Genomic DNA, 22412 nt, shown 5'->3' on the forward strand with positions numbered 1-22412 from the left:
GGGATATGAGGGGCAAGTTTTTCCACAGAGAGAATGGCGTGTATATGGATCGATCTGCCAGAGGAAGTGGGGAAGGTCAGTACAAATATAATGTTTAAAGATTTTTAGGCAGGTACATTGATAGAAAAGGTTCGGAGGGATTTGGGCAAATAGAACTTGCTCAAGCAGACACCTTGGTTGGCATAGATAAACTGAGCCAAAGAGCCTGTTTCTCCTGTACAGCTCTATGCTGCTGGGCCTGTTTCCAGCATTTTCTGATTATCAGATTTCCAGCATCTCCTTTTTTTTTTGGATTTTTTTTCCAACACGTTAAAAACCCCTGGATCGTGAACTTTCACCTATTCAGAGCAATGTTCTGTCTGAACCCTTTCAGTGAGACTACAGTCAAGGCCTCAGAGGAATCTGGACAGGTTGTTAGTTCAACATTTGTACAAGTGATATCTTAAATGCAAGGAGTCTAACCAACCAGGTGCTGTTGGAAAGAAGGTTGCAGGGATTACCTGGTAAAAAGCAGTACCACACAAGTGCATTTGTGAATCCATGCTCATTTGGGAAGCCTACAATTCAGTCAAATCCCCGAGTATCCTCCACCTGCACTGGTTGGCTGAAGGAATAGTAGAACTTTCCTCTACTTGGGTCTGGGTGCCCTCCCTACATGAGCAACAAACTGTGAAGTATGACATGGATCAATAGCAGTAGCCTGGAGTGGTCCTGAGCAAAATGTGACTCGAGTTCATCTGAGGACAGCTCAGTCATGTGCGTGAGGTTGCAATGAGATCAAAAGATCTCACAAAAGAAATGCCTGTTGAAATAAAGCCTGCAAAGGCGTTGTTGTAGTTATGGTCATACAGCAGAAAACAGGCCCTTCCGCTCACTCTGAGTCTCCACCGACCGTCAACCACCAACTTACACGGATCATATTTTATTCTCCCCATTCCCCTCAACTCCTCCCAGATCCTACCCCACACCCACACACTAGGGATAATTTACAGCAACAGTTAACCCATTGACCTGCACGTACTTGGGAGGTGGGAGGAAACGATAGCAACCAGAGGAAACTTACATGGTCACAGTGTGAATGTGTAAACTCCACACCGACAGTGCAAGAGGTCAGCATCAAACCCAAGTCACTGGTGCTGAGAGGCAATGGCTCCGCTAGCTACACCACTGTGCCATCTCCCAAAGCCCACATAGGAGCATGACTCTTTGAAAAGGCTGAATGGTTACTGCCTTGTGTAATGAACCTTTCTGTACCTCCTCCACACGGCTCTTTGATCATTTTTCCTAAGTTGTGTGCAGAGTGTATTGACTGGCCTGGTATGGAAACACCAATCCCTTTGAGCGGAAAATGCTGCAAAAAATAGTGGATTCAGCCCAGTACATCACGGGTAAAACCCTCCCAACCAACGAGCCCAAACACATGAAACATTGCCGTAGGAAAGGAGCATCCAGCATCAAAGAGCCCCTCCACACAGGCCATGCTCTTTTCTCATTGCTGCCATCGGGTAGAAGGTACAATTCTATTTCTGGTGTTCCCACAACCGATGGTCTCACTTTATGGACTCATGATCTTGTTATTTTATACTCTCATTGTTTATTGCTATTTATTTATACTTACATCTGCACAGTTTATTGATCATTGATTCTGTTTACAGTTACCGTTCTATAGATTTGTTGAGCATACCTGCAGGAAAAAGAATCTCAGGGTTGTACATGGAGACACGCATGTACTCTGATAGTAAATTTTACTTTGAACTCTGAACTTTAATGTGAGGAACAGCAGCAGCCATTGTAACTTAGCAAGACCAAGGCTGGGTGATGGGTCAAAAGTTCAAGTGGAATGGTGATATCTAAATCAGTGCAGCTCTCACTCACTGATTAATCTGCTAGAGAACCAGCCTAGATTATGTACACACGCCATAGGGTAATATTTGAACCTACAATATTATCTGAGCCGTGCAGGAAGAATCCCAGGCCTCTGTGTAGAATTAATACACAAACTGTGCTCTGGGCTAACAAGATAAAGGTTGCCAGCATCATAAACTACTGTGGATCTGCCAAATTCAAGTTTTGGAGGATCATATTCAGCACTGGGGTTGGGGGGACTTTCAAACACTCATCATCACACATGACACTTGGGAGCCACTGCAACTCCAAAGGAAATAACGTTTGGATCAGAACTTTTCTTCAGGAAGTCAAAGTGACCTCTTTCACCAAATATTGTACCTGATACGGCAAGAAATTAAACAGTTAACAATGTTTAGAGGCAAATAAACTGATAAGGTAACAGAAACTGAACATCGCTACCACGGGTTGCTGGGTGGTGTGCTGCAGAACAGCCTGTCCCATGCTTTATCTAAAAAAATGAGGGCAACTCCAATACCAGAGATTACTTCACATCCACACAATGATCCATTGGCAATGACAACTTCTTTAATATTTGTTTTACCTTTTAAAGTGATGCTTTCTCCTACAGCTTACAAAATACGTGTAAAGTCCGACATAGGGACAACTACACAAACTAGCAAAGCCCCTGTTAAAATCCCTAGTCTGTGCTACAATTACTCTTAAACCTTTGGGTTATGGGAGATACATACGCACATCTCTCATAGCTCATTCTTCAGTGATCTTCCAGTATCCGTGCTTTATTAAAAAACACAAGCAGGATTTGGATTCCAGGGGAAATCTCCTGACCATATTACAATCACAGGATGATTACAACATACAAAAAAACACTTAGCTAAATGAGTCCATACTTGGTCTAAGTAAGAATAATTGAGTTAATCCCATTTCCCAATCCTCTCCCCACAGCCCTGCAAATCCTTTCCTTTGAGATATTTATCAGCTCGCTTTTGAACACAACAGTTGACTCTGCCACCACTACCAACTCCTCACAATGCATTGCAGGCCCTCACCTCTCCCTGCATTTTAAACAAAATCCTCGTGTCACTGTTGGCTCCTTATCCAATCACCATCATTCTATGTCCTTGAGTTGCTGACCCACCACCAATGTTTCAATCAACTTTGTCATGATCTTAAATACCTTTCTCAGATCCCCGCGTAACTTCCTCTGTTCCAAAGATGAGAACCCCAGCTTCTCCTGTCTATTGATTGAACTAAGCTCCCTGGTCCCTGGGATCATTTTTGTAAATCCCTTCCACACCCTCTCCAAAGTCTCAATATCCCTTCTAGTGTGGCCCAGAACCGGGTAATACTTCAGTTATGTCCAAACCATTATTTTATGAAGATTCTTTGTGATTTCCTTGCAAGTAGTTTATATCTCTCTTTATGAAGTCCAGAATCCCATACACTTCAAGCATTTTATTAAAACGCACTACCACTATCAATAAACTCTGCATATACACTCTCTGTTCTTATATCCCTTTTAGGATTGAATCTCTTGGTTTGTATTGTTGCTTCCTATTCTTCCTTTTAAAATGTGATATACATTTCTCAGCATTAAATTTCATTTACCTGTCTGCCTATTCAGCCTAATATTATAGGGGGTTATATTTTCCAATGTTTCACCATAACAGATCAGTTTTCCAGATATTGAGTATGAATCCCATTCTTTTGTATGCTTAAAGCATTTACAATTTTCTTTTTTTGTAATTTACACAATTTATGATAATTTTAAATTGCTCACAAATTTTGTAACTACATGCTCACAAAAGGTATGAATTTTGCCAAGAACCTATTAGCACTTTGTGCAAGTAGATGCAGTATCCTTGCATGGCACAATTTAACACAATTGAAAGGATCAGTAGGTAGAATTGCTATGTCTGTTGGAATCAGTTAGTTTAACAACATTAAAGTACAGAAATAACAAGGGAACTGAGGAGGTAATAGTTTCTTGACTAGCATCTTAAAAAGTTCACCTTTCCACTAATGATACTTAACTTCTCTTTGTTGCTGCAGGTCCCCTGAATTATTCCTCTACGTGATAAAAAGAGTCTACACCCACAATAAAACTGATCATGATCTGGCACACAGTTGATTTATTAGATCCTTTGGTAGATGTAGATATAACATAGATTTATGCTATTGCTTACACGTGTTGCATCTGGCTTTTCTTCATAGGAGACTGGCATAATGAGGCCAAGAATGGTTAATTGATCGATACAATCTTCCAGAACACTGCAAATCCGGAGAATGTCACTCTGGGAAAGTTGCTTCATCGACCTATTCTCATTAAAGGAGAAGAAAAAAAGACAATGCTAAATTTAACCAAGATAAAATTACCATCAGTCCAACAACTTGCTGAGATAAGGAAAGTTTAAAATAACTTCTTGTGATTGGACAATAAATGAAGAAGCTGTTAGACTGAATTAATAGCAGGCCAAATTCCATCTGAACTCAGGGTCGCTGTTTAGTACTAGTGAATGGTGAGATGTGGTTTTGCATCTGTTACTACGGAAAGGTCAATAACTTCAATGGACAGGCAACTCTGTGCAAGACATAAATTCTTGTAGTTTGCTGGAGACAGATTGCCTGCAATAGCAATAATGAGAAATTATAGCGTAAATAACCCAGGAGAATTAAGGGTGCATAGTCATAAATGTGAAGTTACCCTTTTGCTGTAAGTTATCCAGTGAGGTAAATTCCACTTCTGTGCACGTGATTTTAACTAATCACATCAAATCAATTAACAATGCACTTCAAAGTACGAAATATAACCGTAAATAATAGAAAACAACAGGAATTCTGAAGATGCTGGAAATTCAAGCAACTTTGATGTATGTTCCGTAAATAATAAACTTGCCTTTACGTAAAATGATTTTATGCCTCCTTCAAGACATGGTAAAGCACTTCACTACAGACACTGGGGCTAACTCCAGCACTTCCATTGCAGCAGAGCCATTGTGGATCATTTTGGCTGAGTAACACACTAGGTAATGCATCTACCGAATCGAGACACTGTAGCAACACTCACAACACGCTGGAGGAACTCAGCAGGTCGGGCAGCATCCATGGAAACGATCAGTCGACGTTTCAGGCCAGAATGCTACGTCAGGACTGTAGAGGGAAGGGGCAGAGGCCCTATAAAGAAGGTGGGGGGAGGGTGGGAAGGAGAAGGCTGGTAGGTTCCAGGTGAAAAACCAGTAAGGGGAAAGATAAAGGGTTGGGGAGGGGAGGCAGGGAGCTGATAGGCAGGAAAAGTGAAGAAGGAATAGGGGAAAACACAATGGGTAGTAGAAGGAGGCGGAACCATGAGGAAGGTGATAGGCAGTTGGGGGAGGAGGCAGAGAGACATAGGGATAGAGGAAGGGAGGGGGAGGGAATTACCGGAAGTTGGAGAATTCTATGTTCATACCAAGGGGCTGGAGACTACCTAGACGGTATATGAGGTGTTGCTCCTCCAACCTGAGTTTAGCCTCATCATGGCAGTAGAGGAGGCCACGTATGGACATATCTGAATGGGAATGGGAAGCAGAGTTGAAGTGGGTGGCTACTGGCAGATCCTGTCTGTTTTGGCGGACGGAGTGGAGGTGCTCGACGAAGCGGTCCCCCAATCTGCATCGGGTTTCGCCGATGTAAAGGAGGCCGCACCGGGAGCACCGGATGCAATAGATGACCCCAACAGACTCACAAGTGAAGTGTTGCCTCACTTGGAAGTACTGTTTGGGGCCCTGAACGGTGGCAAGAGAGGAGGTGTAGGGACAGGTGTAGCACTTGCGCTTACAGGGATAAGTGCCGGGTGGGAGATCCGTGGGGAGGGACGTGTGGACCAGGGAGTCGCGGAGGGACCGATCCCTGCGGAAGGCGGAGAGGGGTGGAGAGGGAAAGATGTGCTTAGTGGTGGGGTCCTGTTGAAGGTGGAGGAAGTTGCGGAGGATAATGTGCTGGATCCGGAGGCTGGTGGGGTGCTGGTGAGGACAAGGGGAACTCTCTCCCTGTTGTGGTTGCGGGAGGATGGGGTGAGGGCCGAAGTGCAGGAAATGGAGGAGATGTGGGTGCGGGCATCATTGATGACGGCAGAAAGGAAACCACGATCCTTAAAGAGAAAGGACATTTGAGATGTCCTGAAACGGAAAGCCTCATCCTCGGAGCAGATGCGGCGGAGACGGAGAAACTGGGAATAGGGAATGGCATTTTTGCATGTGGCGGGATGGGAAGAGGTATAGTTGAGGTAGTTGTAGCTATTGACGTGCAAACCTGCAGCATTAACACCGAGCAACTCACCCTCTTGCCTCATTATTTACAAGCGATTCATTGGGATCAGCACAGAGAATGTCCCCCGACGCCCTCATCCCAGCCATTGTTGTTTTGTTGTTATGGAAACAGTGCGGGACTCACATTGGACACAATGGTGTCCACACAGCTGGCCTGAAATATACACATGCAAGTTTATCATGACCAAAAGCATCCATTTATGCATTGATAAATTAAAGCTTTTACACAGTGTAAACTAAAATCATTTAAAAATCACTTTCAATCCTTAAACCTTTAATTTTCAAGAACATTGTTTCCCAATTAGAATTTTAACTGAATCTGATTTTATAAAAAAATCTTTTCGACAGTTTAAGCAAAATAAATGTATTTGTATTCATAGATATTTCGGCGCAACCCGCACAGTGTCGTGTCCACCGGCGCCTGGGGTTGGTCTTCCAAAGTCCCAGCGTGCCGTGCGGCGGCCTCTTCCTCCATCTTGGGTTTTCTAGCAGGCTGTGAGTGTTGAGTGCTGTGACTATTAACTAACTGTTAAGACATAGTATTGATCTTAAGGCAGTTCAAAGTCGTTTGGGCTGGTGCAGGAGTGTTCGTGCGTCGGTTATTTGCTGTTGGGGAGGGTGTGTGTTGGCGGATGTTTTTGATACTGAGCGGATTGCACTTGGTGGTTAAACGCCTCTCGCTGTTTTACAGGGTCCGGCTGCCTGGCGCGCACTCACAATGCCTGGAAGGTAAGAGGCCATGGGGTCGGATTATTCACTGAATGTCCTTACGGGGCTTGAGTTAAAGTTCCTTCGAGCTGGACAGAGAGAGCGAACAGCGCCTATATTCAGTATCTGAAGTGGGGGGGGGGGTGTAAGGGGTTATGGGGTATTGCTTCCTAGTTCCGTGTGCATCCCTAAAATGAACGATGACAACTCAATAATTGTCAATTTCTATACGTTGACCCATCTTCTCGTTATATCCCACATTCTTAACTGCCAAATTTGTTCGATGCAAAATTCTCGGCAAATTGCTTGAAACTTTGGCTAAATGAGCTTGCCTTCTTTGAATGTCAAGGGAATAATTATATCGGGCTATGTGATCAATTTGGAAGTTATTTGATACCGTCTTTTTAAAATTGAAAATGTGGATATATGTATTGATATCTGAAAAGATCTGGTAAAATGTTAAATGAAATATATAAATTCTATAAAGCTATATAATGTTGCTATGTCAGAGGTCAGGTTGTCTTAAATGAAATAATTTTTAAATGACATTTACCATTTTCACTTTAATTCCTCAGATTGTGGTGCAAAGCTGTTTTTACCGGCTATAAACGGGGCCTTCGAAACCAAAGGGAGCATACAGCTCTGCTGAAGATTGAGGGTGTTTACTCCCGTGATGAAACAGAATTTTACCTGGGCAAAAGATGTGCCTATGTGTACAAGGCAAAGAAGTGAGAATACCTTTTGATTCACTAGTAAATTATCCTGTTTATGTTTTCTAATTGTTATCGATGCAACAATTTCTTCATTGCTTAGTGAAATGTGTATTTGTTATTCTAGCTTCCTAAGCTTTACATGCTCGTCCTTTTTCTTCTTGACTAATTGCATCACCTCACTCACTGTCCAAGTTTCTCTTACCTTGCCATCTTTTTCTGTCCTCACTGGAACACATCATCCTGTATTCTGTGCATTTGTTCTTTAAACACCGTCCACATGACAGGTGTGGGCTTGCCCAAAATCAGCTGTTCTCAATTTCCCTAATCCCTGTTTAGGTACCTTAATAATTTTCATAATTTGCCCTGCTCCTGTTTAGTACTCTCCCACAAGGTTGAATTTAATCTTACCTATAGCTATCTTAAAATTTAAGGAGTTGTGGTCATTGCTTCCCAACTGCATGTCCACTGAAAGTTTGGTCACCTGGCCAGGCTCGTTACCTAACACCAGATCAGCACCACATCTTGTTGGACTATCCACATGTTGATTTAAGAAACCCTCCTGGGTGCACATAACAAATTCTGCCCCATCTAAACTACTTACAATAAGAAAGTCCAAGTTTGCATTGGGAAAGTTGAAGACCCCATGACAATAACTGTATTTTTCTTAGACCTCTCCTTAACCTGCTTGTGTATCTGTTCCCCGATATCACGGTGGCTGTTGTGGGTGGGGGAGTGGTCTGTAGTATAATCCCATCAGTGATTGCACTCTTTCTATTTTTGAGTTTTACTCATTGTCTCAGTGGATGAGCTCTCCATTATGTCCCCTCTGATTGATTGGCCCTGAACAGTAGTACAGTGCCCCCACCCCTTACCTCCTTCCAGCAGTATCCAAAGGGGTATGCTGTACTCATTGCTGAGGGGAGTCCTGCATTGACAGCTTACTCCCCGTATTTCTCCTGGTGGTCACCAGTCTGTTATCTGAAACCTGCACTCTGGGTGTTCCCTCACAGATGGTCTTGAGTATATCCAGCTCCAGTTCCTTGATTTTGTCCCCAGCTGAACTTGGGTGTACTTCTTGCAGATGTAGTCAGAGAGATTGTCAGGTACTCCGATAGCCCACATCTCCCAGGAGGAGCATTCCACTGCCTCCACTGAACTAAGGATTTACAGATGGTAAAAAAGGCTTACTTTTTGTTGCCTGTGCCTCTCTGAACCTCTGAGTTTTGCACTCACTTGGGTCACTTTCTCTTGTCGTGTTTATTCTGTCTTTGGGTCCAACTTCTCAAGCCAAAGCTTCATAATCAAAACAAATGATGAGAAATGACACAGCACCCTTAGCCTCTGCTTCTTGTCACTAGAGCCTGACTACTCTTAATGCTGGCCCACTCCCACAATGGCCACTCTGTTTACACCTCCCTTTTTATTGGCTTAAATATGACTAAATCTTGACAAGACTTGTTCTTTTCAAATGGCTCTTGCCTTGCAATGATACCATTCTCTCACTTGCTAATTTAGTTCATAAAAATATAAGATTCAAAGTGCTCTTGTAGATCAGAGTAAAAGAGAGATAACAGTCAACATTGGACTGCTTGAAGATCATGCTGTGGAAGTAATAGAGAACACGGAATTGGTAGAGGAGATAAATAAGTATGTTCCATCAGTTTTCAGTGGGGGGGCAGTACAGCAGAGAGGGAAGCTAAGAGTCAACAGTGGGTAAATGACCTGGACCAGATGGCTCTGCCCCAGAATTCTGAAAAAGATAGCAGGATATTAAGGAGACATTAATAATGATCTTTCAAGAATCACTGGAATGGGTCCTGGGGATTGTAAAATCACTAATGTAATGATATTTAAGAAGCGGGGGGCAAAGACTGGAAATTTTAGGTAAATTAGTCTGGCCTTGGTGATTGGTAGGATTTTAGAGTAGTACTAAGTATGACATTTCACTGTACATGAGAGTATATGATACAGGATAAAGTCAGCGCTGTTTTGTTAAAAGGGAGCTGTTGCCTGACCAATCGGAATTTTTTGAGGATGTACCAAGCAGGTGGATGTTATTTACTTGGATTTGCAGAATTCTTTGGGTCACAGGCACTCTAAACAAAATAAGAGACTGATATTAGACACGGTACTAGCACAGATAAATTGCATAGATTGATTGCTTGAAGTCAGAATGGGAGTAAAACACACCTTTTCAGAACTGCTTCCAGTGACTGGAGTTCTGCAGGGGTCACATTTAGGACAGCAGCTTTTCATTTCGAGCGTGAGATGGAATCATGGCCATTTTTGCAGATTATATCAAAGTAGGTGGGGAATAGGTGTCGCTTGGGGAAGGGAGTTTGCCAAAGGACTTGGACAGGTTGAGAGAGTGGGTAAAGTAGTAGTAGGTAGAATACAACATAAGTGTGGGGTTACGTACATTTTGGTGAGAAGAATTAAGTGTAGACTATTTTGTAAATGGAGAGAAAATTCTGAAATCTATCGTAAATAGATTTGGGAATCCTGGTTCAGAATTCCTTCTATATCTTAAACAAAACTGCACTTTAGAATTGTTAGTAATTTGGTAAATTGGATTGTATTTCAACAAATTTATTTTTAGATCCTTTTTATTATAATCATGAAATACGTGTGCAGGTAGACTTGCTGATCATGCTTAGTGAACTGTTTTATGGCTGCTGAAATTGTTAATTTGTTCTATCGCAGATGCTTGGATTTTTGGGCCTGCGCATAGAGGATTGGGGATGTGATCCTGTTATTTTAAGCGTTTTTCTCAAGTTGTAAAATTTGAGCTATTTGCATTACTTTGATTTCATATAAAATAATAAACCTGTAATTGGTCGCAAACACGAGGAAATCTGCAGATGCTGGAAATTCAAGCAACACACAAAGTTGCTGGTGAACGCAGCAGGCCAGGCAGCATCTATAGGAAGAGGTACAGTTGACGTTTTGGGCAGAGACCCTTCGTCGGGACTAACTGAAAGAAGATCTAGTAAGAGATTTGAAGGGGGTGTTTGAAATGATAGGAAAAGACAGGAGGGGGAGGGATGGAGCCAAGAGCTGGACAGTTGATTGGCAAAAGGGATATGAGAGGATCATGGGACGGGAGGCCGTGGATAGACATATCAGAATGGGAATGGGACGTGGAATTAAAATGTGTGGCCACTGGGAGATCCTGCTTTCCCACACTCAGGTTGGAGGAACAACGCCTTATATTCCGTCTGGGTAGCCTCCGACCTGATGGCATGAACATTGACTTCTCTTAACTTCAGTTAATGCCTCTCATACCCCATCCGTTATTTTTATATATATATTTTTTTTCTTTCTCTCTCCTTTTTTCTCCCTCTGTCCCTCTCACTATACCCCTTGCCCATCCTCTGGGCTCCCCCTCCCCCTTTTCTTTCTCCCTGGGCCTCCCGTCCCATGATCCTCTCATATCCCTTTTGCCAATCAACTGTCCAGCTCTTGGCTCCATCCCTCCCCCTCCCACTTTAAAAACTCTTACTAGCTGTTCTTTCAGTTAGTCCCGACGAACGGTCTCGGCTTGAAACGTTGACTGTACCTCTTCCTATAGATGCTGCCTGGCCTGCTGCGTTCACCAGCAACTTTTATGTGTGTCACCTGTAGTTGGTATTTTCTATAATGTTTCAGTTGAATTACTTTTCATTTTTAACTTTGTTTCTCTCCACTTGCTTGATTCGGGTATATCTTATTTCTTATTTCAGATGTCCACCATCTATAGTTTTTGAGGAATTCACATTAAATAAATGGGTGTGTTGAAATGCAACTTTTGCTCCTTTTTACAGCAATACCGTCACTCCTGGTGGTAAACCAAATAAAACTCGCGTTATTTGGGGTAAAGTGACTCGGTCTCATGGTAACAGTGGCATGGTCCGTGCTAAATTCAAAAGTAACCTGCCTGCAAAAGCTATCGGGCACAGGATTCGGGTGGTAAGTACAGGAAGCAATTTTTTTTGTTTATATTGTCATCTGGTTTGCTTATTATCAAAAAAAGTCAAGTTTATTGGTTATTTAATTTGTACATCTTAATAGTTTGCAGTTTAAACATTGAGTATGAGAGATAGAAGGGGGTGGCGTAGTAGCATAACAGTTATCCTAACACTTTTCAGTTTTAGCTGTGTGTGTTAGGGTTATTGAGTTGTGGGCATTCTATGTTGGCACTGGAAGCATGACAACACATGTGGACTACCTAGCACAATCATCACTGATTTGACGCAATGTATTTCTCTGTATGTTTAGATATACATGTGATAAAGTTAATATATATAGGCATTGTGCTGGTTGAATCAATTAAAAGTTTATGGTAAATTGTAATGATTGGTAGTTTTGGATTTATTTAGATCAGAACATGTAATTACAGTCTCTACATTTCCCCATTGCCCAGTATTTACCTGGCCATCTGAAAATTAATCTGAAATATTCACCAAGTTTGATAGTATTACTGATGTTGATTATAGATGTAGAATTATTAGAAACTTAGACACATTTCTAAACTGGGGACAGAAACCAGTTTTCCATTTTTTAATTATGCTCCTGGGGTATGGCAAAGCATGGTCTGGTAGAAATGCTTGGTAAATACTATACTGCACTCTGCTTCTACTGTTGTTGGGCAGTTTTGAGTAAAATAACTCAAGCTAGGAGACTTTGTTGGCTGCAGGTACTTTGACTGTCCTTAGTTGTATAAGAGGTGGACACTGTAAAACATGGATTTGGCACTGAATAAATTTGGAGTTAGGTAACTGCATATTCCACGAGGGATAGTTAAATGTACTTAAAGTTCAAAGTAAGTTTATTATGTTGCCATAAACAACCCTGAGAAAAATTTGTTTTTATTGAGGAGTTTAATTGAAGCTTTAAGCAGTTTGCGGATGTTTCATTTTCTCTAATATTCTTAAATTTATTTTCTTCTGCAGATGCTGTACCCATCAAGAATTTAAAACAAAGCTGTACATAAATTGAAAATAAATAGCCAAGTGGTTTAAATTATCTGGTTGAATGCCTTTACTGTTTTGTTATTTCATATAGTACCGTACAATGGCAACTAAAGAAACCCAAGGATTTGTATGATTGATGGGTGTTAAGCGATCTTCGAATCTACTATTCCCTTAGTATTGAAACTGGCAATAGATGAGTATTTTCCACGAGCAGCTGTGTCAACTGTTCCAAGTAAAATTGAAAAACTGCCCAGTTTTAAATTTTATTGTAGAAAGTCCTTTCTTTGGTGTTTAAAATTTCAGTTTCTATTTTAGTATGTTAAATGATACAAGCTGACAGATTTTAATAGTGAAGGAGTTAGGAGAGTTTGTGCACAAAATCTTTGTAGGTTGTACAAGCTGCATGAGAGTGTGGTTGAAGCTCAGTCACTAACTGCATTTAATTATCTTGTTGAGTACTAGAATTGCATGGGCATGGAAGACTGTTGAGAAGTCCTGAAGTAGGGCCTCAGCCCAAAATGTCAGCTGTTTACTCTTACAGTAATGGAGGCAGAAGCATAGAAGAGATTTATTGACAATTAGATACAGTTGGACTGATAATGCTTGAAACATTTAGGTCAAGTGGCATATGTGCGAAGAAATGGCCTGGGTTTCAGGTCAACGTCTGTCAAGGCAGAAAAGGTTGTAAATCAAATCAGTTTGAAGTTCTAGAAAAGGCGGGGGGGGGGGAAGAGTTGAAAGAACATAAGTGAAAAGGTAAAGGCAGATGCTGAACATTCTAATATGAAAATGTATAAATTATGAGCTCCTTTTACCATTTAATAATACAGCAAAATTGCACATTCCTGTTGGTCAATAGCAACCAATGACTCCAAACTTCTCTCTTCCTCCCCCCTCCCAGTCAAACTCTCAATCTTATCAAGCAACTATCCCTTAAAAATAATTAAAAAGTTGCTTCCATCACCCTTTGAGGAAAAAGTTCCAAAGACTAGTGTAGGTCTGGAAGGAGAAAAAGGAAAACTTCAATGTTAAACAGGTTCCTTGGATCTTTTTCCCCTCTCCTACAGATTCCTCATAAGAGGATTGTCCTTTTTACATCCATTCCTTATAGTCCCATCTGGCTCTTGTACGTTACAACCAGTTTTCTAAACTTCAGTACAACCTTTCCTTTTTTATTTGCCAACTCCTTATTAGTTGAGTAACCTCTACTAAACTCTAATGCCTTAATATGCTTAATTAAGCAGTCCAAAACTACACAATATCCTGAGTGTCTTACCATTTCCCCGTATAACTAGCATAACCTCCCTCTTGCATTTAATTCCCAGCAATCTGCCTTTTGGATGTGAGGTGGAAACCTCTTGCCCATCAAACAACCTGTTTTTGTAGTCTTACTACAAAAGTAGCCATCTTTCCTACTTGGTGACATGAAATGTAATGACCACACCTTTTATGCTTAGACCCAAGTTATAAATTACAAAATGTATTTCCATAACTTAATTAAATGTCAACCAGAAAAAGAACTCTTGGATTTTCCCTTTACAAAACCTGCATGTGCCTGATTATTTACAACTTATGTAATTATGATGCTGGAGCACATTTATTAATGGCTTAGGAGTTAAAGATGGAATGTGTGAATATGAGAACAAAGTGGAAATAAATTCCAGCAGAGGTAATCAAATTTTCAACATTACAATTATCAACATACCAGGGGTTAATGGTTTTATGGAAGGTTGTGTGTGTGAAAGGTAACTTGCTCCATAACCCCAGGAAGAAATGGGGAATCCTGGACAGAAACAACCAAACAAACCATTCAGCAAATTAGATAGCATCAGTGGCAAGCTGCTGGGAATACATTTAGTCAAGTGAAGTTCATAGTGTAAGGTGACCAGTGGGACCTTTGAAAAGCTGGAATTTTCCTTGACAGAAAAACAGGCTAAAAGGATATTTCATAATTCTCTAAAAGAGCAAAGAAATTGGGTAATTGGTCTATATTTAATGTTACTAGTGGCTGAATGACGATTACCATGGATTTATGACAAAAGACAAAACTAAAGCAAAGCCACTAGAACAGAGCACAAGATGTTTTGGCCTATGATGTGCCAAACTATAAGATAATGTCACCTAGCCTGGAAGACTAGCAAACCATCAGGGCGCTGGATTTTCATGGCTCTGAAGACGGGCTGATTCAAGGCCGGTGCCCCTGACTGAGGTGTCACAGGAGAACACAACATTGGGAGCAGTGGGTTAGCTGCCGGCTGCGTGCCCAGAGGCCTGAGCCTCAGGGCCAATTCTTTGGGCGCAGAGTTCGGAAAAGGTAATGCAACAGACTTAACGTAAATCAGCGAGTTGTTTGTTACATCTCCCCTCGATGTGAAACAGGGACACCTCTGGGGAGAGAGAGTGTCTGTGATATGTTGAATTACCAGGTGAACAAGTAGTCTTCGCAGTACCAGGATACTGCAAGTCTGTCTTGATGCTGTGCTGCACACTTGAGTGCTCAGTGGAGGGCACCGATTTTTTTTTTGGCTGGGGGTGGGGGAGTCCTTTGGCAGTCTAACATATAACTGTCATTTAGTCTTTGGGGGGGCACTCTTGGTGGACGTTTGCAAAGAAAAAGAATTTCAGGATGTATATTGTATATTTCTCTCTGACATTAAATGTACCTACTGAACCTAATCAAACTAATCCTGCATGCAGATGGTCCATTATAACAGGGGTCCCCAACCTTTTCTGCACCACGGACCAATTTAATATTGACAATATTCTTGTGGGTGGGGGGTGTTCAAGCAGGGTTAAAGGGTTAAACTCACCTCAACATGTCTTTTACAGTTAGGGTTGCCGACTTTCTCACTCCCAAAAGTAGCAGTCAAATCCTGGGACACTTTACCCCAAGAAAGAATACCATAACCATGAAGCCTTGCGCGGGCACCTGTGTGTGCAAGCGCATACGCGCTGATTTTTCCCCCCACAAATCTGTTTTGCCTTCATCTTCCCGACTAGACTGTACATAAATTGTTTCTACTTTATATAGGCTGTGTATTTATCATATCATTCCTGGATTTATGTGTTTGGTATGATTTGTTAGGTTATTTTTTGGGTCTCGGAACGCTCAAAAATGTTTGCCATATTAATTATTGGTTTTTTGCTTTACGCCATTTCGGCACGAAAGGTTTCATAGGAATGCTCTACCTTAGCGGGGGAAATATGGGACAAGGGCGGTCCCGTATGGGACAAACCAATTTAACCCAATACTGTATACGGGATGTCCCGGCAAATACGGGACAGTTGGCAACCTTATGTTCAAGTTCAACAGTTTGTGTCAGGGAATGAGGATAGGTGCAGCTGGCTCATATCGTTTCCTCGCGGACCGGTAGCATATGCTTTGCAGTCCGGTGGTTGGGGACAGCTGCTCCTTTTGCCTCATTGGTAGGATCTCAACCCAAATTAGTGACCATTCTTTTACCTCTGCAGATGCTGAGCTGCTGAGAGCCTCCAGCAGTTCATAGAGCAATACAACACAGAAACAGGCCCATTGATCCAAATAATATGTGCCAGCCTGACCAGAGCTCTCCACACCCCTCAGCCAGGATCCTATACAAACTTCTCTTAAATGTTACAATTGGACTTGCACCTACCACTGCCATTGACAGCTAGTTCCACTCTCAGTGGAAAGATTACTTGCAATGCAACTTCCAGAAGTAAATACGTGATTATAATTACCATTATGTTTCTACCCAAACTTACAAACCCTATATTTACTGAAATTATTTTTAGATCGCAGGAAGCAAACTAGCTAAAGGGCAGAAACTGAAAAGGTGTAATAAATTTTCTTTTGGACTATGGGGAGATGTTGGCACTGTGTTGGTTTATTATGACCACTGGTCCATTATGTCGCTTAAAATGTATATTAACATTGCTAAACTGGAGTTTCAATATTTGTAAATTATGCTAAGCTTAAAAATGAAGCAAATGAGTAGAATGGTAGAAGACAAAGATGGATAGAAAATGCATTTTACCACAGGTGTGATGTAAAAAGTTGAATATATTATCATGTGCAATTATTTATGCATAGGTAAGAAAACCACTTGGAGCAGTACATGGTATATCAGCAGTATTCTCAAGATTAAAAAAAAGTTTTTACATAAAGGGGTTCTTCCTGCCAGATGTTGGACCAGATCTTCCACTTGTGAGCACATGCTTCCACCTTGTCCAATCTCCCTGCTGCCCCATTCCTACTGTCCTAGAGGTATGCATTTTCTTGACTGCTGCTCGCACCTCTTCCTGGACAAGTTTGTGTCTGGTCCTGTCAAAACAGGTTGAAGGGAAGCTGCCAAGTCCTGCCTAACAGGGCGCCACTGTCCCAATCAGATCCCTGTGACTCAGCCATCACCAGGTCCTTAGCCTTTCATTTCTTGTCAGCAGGCATTGAGGTCTGGACAGACAAGTCTTTAGGGATGCTGGAATCTGCACAGCAACAATTGTCTTGCATGGAAAAGCATGAACTTCAGGGTGCTGAAGGGAAGCAGCAGTTTATTTCTCTTCCCATACAGTGCAATGCTGCTCAGGTTATGGGAGGCCCAGCCATCTTCGAAGATAGCCATTGATCTTTCTTTCAAGAGCCTCAGCTGTAAGTGTGGGTATGTCATGCACCAGCATGGAGCAGAGGATACCAAGCTGGTGGATCCAGGCCTTGAACTTGCCAGGTAGGCCCAACTCATCCGCACTGGCGAACCAGACTTGTAACTCCTTGGTGGTCTTCCGGGTGGCAGCCGAGTCTAGCCTGCAGTCAGACCTTCTCCAGACAATATCAACTCATTTCTCAGAGATTGATGAGATAGCAATCCCATTCAAAGAGAAACAGAACTTGTCGGTGAAACTGCCTTTTATTTCAACAGCAGAGACCTGGATTTCTCTGGCTTAAAGCTCATCTTTACCCATGCGTTGAGCGTCATTGTCCCCTGGAGGATACATCTGCAGCATGGGACTGGTGTAGTTGTCACCATGTGGTCATCTATGAAGGCTCTGATTGGGGTTGCTGTACGCCTGTCTTAATGAGACAGCCTCTACACTCTTTGAACCTAGTTGTGTGGGATTAACCCCAAGCATTGAAGATGTTTGATTATAATTCTCTTGGGGTAGCGCCTCCTGTAGCTACCAATATTGGGGAGGCATGTGCCCATGATGCTTTGGGCAGAGTCCACTACTCTCAGCTTATTACGTTCCTGCGCATTCAAGCTGCCGTACCAGGCTATGACACAACCAGTCAGGATACTTTCAACAGTACGTCTGCAGAAGGTTGTTAAAAGTTAAATAATAAGCTGAACTCCAAAGAAAGTAAAGATGCTGCAACATTTATAGGCCAGATCCAGGACTGGTCATCCAATATGTTCAAGCCCAGGAATTTAAAGCTGCTGACTCTCTTCAGAATTAATCTCCCAAAGTAGATGTGTACATTCAACACACATAAAAATTGCTGGTGAACGCAGCAGGCCAGGCAGCATCTATAGGAAGAGGTACAGTCGACGTTTCGGGCCGAGACCCTTCGTCAGGACTAACTGAAAGAAGAGATATGAAAGTGGGAGGGGGAGAGGGAGATCCAAAATGATAGGAAAAGACAGGAGGGGGAAAGGGGAAGATCTGCCAATCAACTTTCTAGCTCTTAGGTCCATCCTTCCCTCTCCTGTCCCAATCTATGTGCAGGTTAAAGACTCCCATGATAACTGCTGTTCCATTCTTACATGCCTCAGATATTTCTCTGTTTATTGCCTGTGCCACCGTAATCTTATTATTCGGTGGCCAATAGACAACTCCCACCAGTGATTTTTTTCCTTTTACTATTTCTAATCTACCCAGATGGATTCAACATTCTGCTCCTTAGATCTTATATCATCTCTATCACCCTGATCCCAACCTTAATTAAGAGCGCTACCCCACCTTCCTGCCTATCCTTCCGTATTACCTGATATCCTTGGATATTTAGTTCCCAATCCTCTCCAGCCTGCAACCACGCTTCTGTAATGGCCACTAAATCATACCTTTTTGTACTGATTTGTGCCACAAGTTCACTGACCTTACTTCGAATACTATGGGCATTCGGATAGTGACCTTACACTCATTGTGGTTTTAAAATCTTGTAAACTTTTGCACTTGACTTTTCTTCACTCCACTCTTACTTTTCTCTTTTGCTTTTTTAACTTTATCCTCACATCTCTCTTTTACTTTATCCATACTTCTCCAATCTGTTGAACGCACCCCTGTACTATTTAGTTTAAAGCCTTATCCACAGCCCTAGTTATGCCATTCACTGGGATCCAGGTCCCATCACAGTTCAGGTGGAGTCCATCGCATTGGTACAGCTCCCTTCTTCCCCAATACTGTGCCAATTTCCCACGAATTCAAACCCACTTCTCCCACACCAATCCTTGAGCTACGCATTTAACTCTCTAATGTTCTTGACCCTATGCCAATTTGCACGTGGCTCAGGTGGTAATCCAGAGATCACCACTTTTTTGGTTCTGATTTTTAATTTAGTCCCTAGCTGCTCAAATCCCCTCAGCAGAACCTCTTTCCTCATTCTACCTATGTCATTGGTACCCACATGGACCACGACAACTGGATCTTTCCCCTCCTTCTGCAAATCCCTCTGCAGGTCAGATAAGATATCTCAAACCCGGGCACCAGGCAGACAACATATCCTTCGGGATGCTCTATTCTCATGACAGAGAGTTCTGTCTATTTCCCTGAATATACTATCCCCAAATACCACCACATTTCTCTCTTTTCCCTCTCTTGAATGGCTCCCTGAACTACAGTGCCAGTTAGGTAGCTTGTCCTTCCTACAGCCCCCACTCTCATCCACACAGGGAGCAAGAATCTCATACCTGTTGGACTGAGGCTCCTCCAGCACTGTCTCTTGGATCCCACTTCCCACCTCACTCGCAGTCACACCCTCTTGCCCCTGACCACAGACTGAATTTGAGGCAGCTAATCTAATGGGTGTGGCTACCTCCTGAAGCAGAGAATCCAGGTAACTCTCCCCCTCCCTGATGTGCTGCAGTGTTTGAAATTCAGATCCCAGGTCATCAACTTTGAGCCTGAATCCCTCAAGCAGCCAACACTTGCTGCAAAAGTGTGGTCACCAGGAACCACAATGGGGTCAACCAGCTTCCACAGCATGCAGCTACATACAGCACATCACCTGATCCTGCATCATCCCTTTATTTAATTAGCTGTAATTTAGTGACTTTTTATTCAACCACTACAACAGCCTTACCTGCTCCTTACCTGTGCCTCCCTGCCAAAGCCTCAAGTTCCCTCTCCTACACTAGTCCACTCACACAATGGATGTTTTGGATGAAAGTTTGACCACAGAGAAAAAAAAATGAGCAATGGGATCTGGTTATACAGAGAGAAAAACCTAAATAATGGCACTGATTTACTTAAGGCCTTTAAAGAAATAAATATATTTCTCTCATTGACCTGTTTTCAACACGGCAACCCTGACCTCACCCTATCAAAGATATTCCCCTTGATTGTTGCTCAAGGTAGTGTCAAGCTGCGACCTTCATTGAGGCTGCAGCTCAGTTTTCGTTGTATTGTTTGGGTTTGTGGGGATGGTTTTGGGAACAGAGGAGAGTTAGATGTTAGGTTATGGTTTTAGGGTCAGGGATGTGGAGGAATTAAAGGACAAGTCAAAGTCTGCTCTGAATTCAAAGGACAGCAATGTAGACATGGGATATCTGTGGACCACTGGGATGTCAGACTGACTGACCAGTGTGGACGAAAGCTGGAAGCTCTCCCATGGTCAGCGAGCTGTTAGTGTGTTTTGGAATTAGAGTATCAGGAGGGTGGAAGAACTAGGTGCGATGACTCCCTGGGATTGTGAATCAGTGAGTCTGGAGTTTGCGGTTTGGTGATTGGCAAGTCCTGTTGTCAATGCAGAAGATCAAGGCCCAAGGGTAGAATCAGAAGTCTGGAAGTCAACTCCTTTTGGCCGGAGACCCAGATCTGTGAATCTCTGCGGGTTCACTGGAATAGTTGGAGCCCCAAGTCCATATCTGAGTCTACTGGAAGCTGAAGAGGATAGACTGTGGTTAGAGGACTATGTATGTACCTCTGGTGGGGGAACATGTCGCATCCTTTTCAAGGTGGTTAGTCCACCTTTGGTCCCCACCTGGCACTCAGCTCTCACCTGTGGCTCCTCGTAGCTGTTTGCATGCGACAGCGGCCACACCCCGGGCGACGGCTTCAACAAGTCAGCTAAACCAGGTGAGGGTAGCCGACGGGTCTCAAACCCTTGGTGAGATAGGGGGTTGTCTATCGCAGGCTGATTGAGCAGACGAGACCAATGCAAGGTCCAATGGTCAAGAAGGCGGTCTCTGTAAGCGTCGTGGAACATGTAGAGCACGACAAGACACAGAAGATGTCCTGGTCATCCACTGTGCCTAGTCCCATCTCCAGCCATCTCGACTCTGTCTTGCCACTAGATCCAGATGGGAATTGGGAAGACAGAGTGAGGCTGATGCTGCACAACTCTCCCTCACTTAAATCCAAATCATGCACTAGTCTTGACACCATCAATGGCGTTGAGGTCTTCATCGACAACAACGATGGAAGAACAACATGTACGTCAATGGGAGGGAGGAACAGGAGTAGTTTTGCTGCTGTTGTTTTGTTGTTTGGTGTATTCTGTTTGTATTTTGTTCTGCCAAGAATTGTGATAATCAAATCAGCAATTGGTGGATATACTCAGCAGGTTCGGTAGTATTTGTGGAGAGGGAAAAGGATTAACGTTTGAGCCCAATGACCTTTCACCTGATAATTATAGGGTTTTAATGGAAGGACAGAAAGGAGAAGAGCAAATTAAGAGGATATCAAATATAATAATGTCACTATAATTGCATTCTTCACCCAGAAAATTCTGAGATCATGGGGTCTCCTTACTATAGGAAAAATAAAGATAAGAAAAGTCAGCTAACGTTTAAGGCTTGAGGAAAGATAATTATGGATAAAAGTTAGCTTGAAATACAAACATGAACAAACTAGGCATATTTAGTCTGCAACCAGGTAAGTACTGTAAGTATGATGCCCAGAATTCTGCTTTTATTGATTTTGAAGTGCTTTCAAAATTAACAGTATTATTAAAATTCAATTTGCAATGTTGTATTAAACAAATCATTTGAAGCTGTCAGATTTTACAGCAGCACTCTGTACTGTAGATTCTTCTTCCACTTACTGGTTGAATTCTTTTTTTTGGGGGGGCGGGGAGGACTTGAGCAGCTGAGTGTTTCATACAAAGTGATCTCCACTGGCAAGTTTCTTTTGCTAATCAAGGCCTTGCCAGAATATGGCTGGGAAACAAACTATCTTGATACAGTGCCAGATTTAAACAAAGGTTGCTTTTAGCCAATTCATTGTGGGACATGTGAAGAGTTAAGTGTTAAGATTGCTTATTTAAAAAATGTAAACGCTTTTCTATAATTAGTCTTTTTCTAAGCATGTCAATAGACCTTAATATGATGACCAGAAAGAGAATTCTGTCAGATTCTATGCAGTTGGTAAGTTTTTCTTAGGTGTGGGGGGGAGGGGGATTAATTCAACTTTCAAACCACTTTCCCCTTCAAACTTTAGTTGCTGTTTGTGACACTGAAACATCTGTGATTTGTAAAGATATCTACAACTCGCTTTCCCTGTGTTTACCATTCAGTCTTATTACTATTACAGCATTGTCACTGTTTCATATCACAGTTACCCATTCATCAGTCCTTTACCAAATTAATACTCTACCCATTCTGTATCACTCATCTCTTCCAAATTTCACTGTTCACTCTCATTTAGCAGCTGCCTCTCTCAATGTGTGCTTCATT

The 22412-nt window shown here is 42.3% G+C and overlaps 2 protein-coding genes across 7 annotated transcripts in view; one reads left to right on the plus strand and one right to left on the minus strand.

The window, feature by feature from the left end:
* Positions 1 to 22412, minus strand: part of iqcg (IQ motif containing G) — an 83638-nt gene that overhangs the window by 35713 nt on the left and 25513 nt on the right. For 4 of the 6 annotated variants that reach the window (XM_063045625.1, XM_063045624.1, XM_063045621.1 and 1 more), the window contains 2 exons: positions 6184 to 6327; positions 4053 to 4182 (listed from right to left, as the gene is read on the minus strand). In XM_063045625.1, the coding sequence (XP_062901695.1) occupies positions 4053 to 4182; positions 6184 to 6260 (207 nt within the window). In that variant the 5' untranslated portion in view covers positions 6261 to 6327. Of the gene's footprint in view, positions 1 to 4052; positions 4183 to 4762; positions 4902 to 4933; positions 5275 to 6183; positions 6328 to 22412 lie in introns of those variants that run through there. The other 2 variants (XM_063045626.1, XM_063045627.1) reach the window with 2 other exon arrangements.
* On the plus strand, positions 6554 to 12598 carry rpl35a (ribosomal protein L35a). Its single transcript, XM_063045629.1, has 5 exons — positions 6554 to 6668; positions 6865 to 6902; positions 7457 to 7609; positions 11398 to 11542; positions 12526 to 12598. The coding sequence occupies exons 2-5, from the start codon at positions 6892 to 6894 to the stop codon at positions 12547 to 12549; spliced, it is 333 nt and encodes a 110-aa protein (XP_062901699.1). The 5' UTR covers positions 6554 to 6668; positions 6865 to 6891; the 3' UTR covers positions 12550 to 12598.

This window comes from Mobula hypostoma, chromosome 4, assembly GCF_963921235.1.
Source record: "Mobula hypostoma chromosome 4, sMobHyp1.1, whole genome shotgun sequence".
Classification (NCBI taxonomy): domain Eukaryota; kingdom Metazoa; phylum Chordata; class Chondrichthyes; order Myliobatiformes; family Myliobatidae; genus Mobula; species Mobula hypostoma.

Excerpts from the sequence above, each read along its gene's own strand:
- rpl35a (XM_063045629.1), top strand. Across the intron at positions 7,610-11,397 it reads TATGTGTACAAGGCAAAGAA|CAATACCGTCACTCCTGGTG; the intron begins GTGAGAATACCT and ends TCCTTTTTACAG. Across the intron at positions 11,543-12,525 it reads TCGGGCACAGGATTCGGGTG|ATGCTGTACCCATCAAGAAT; the intron begins GTAAGTACAGGA and ends TTTCTTCTGCAG.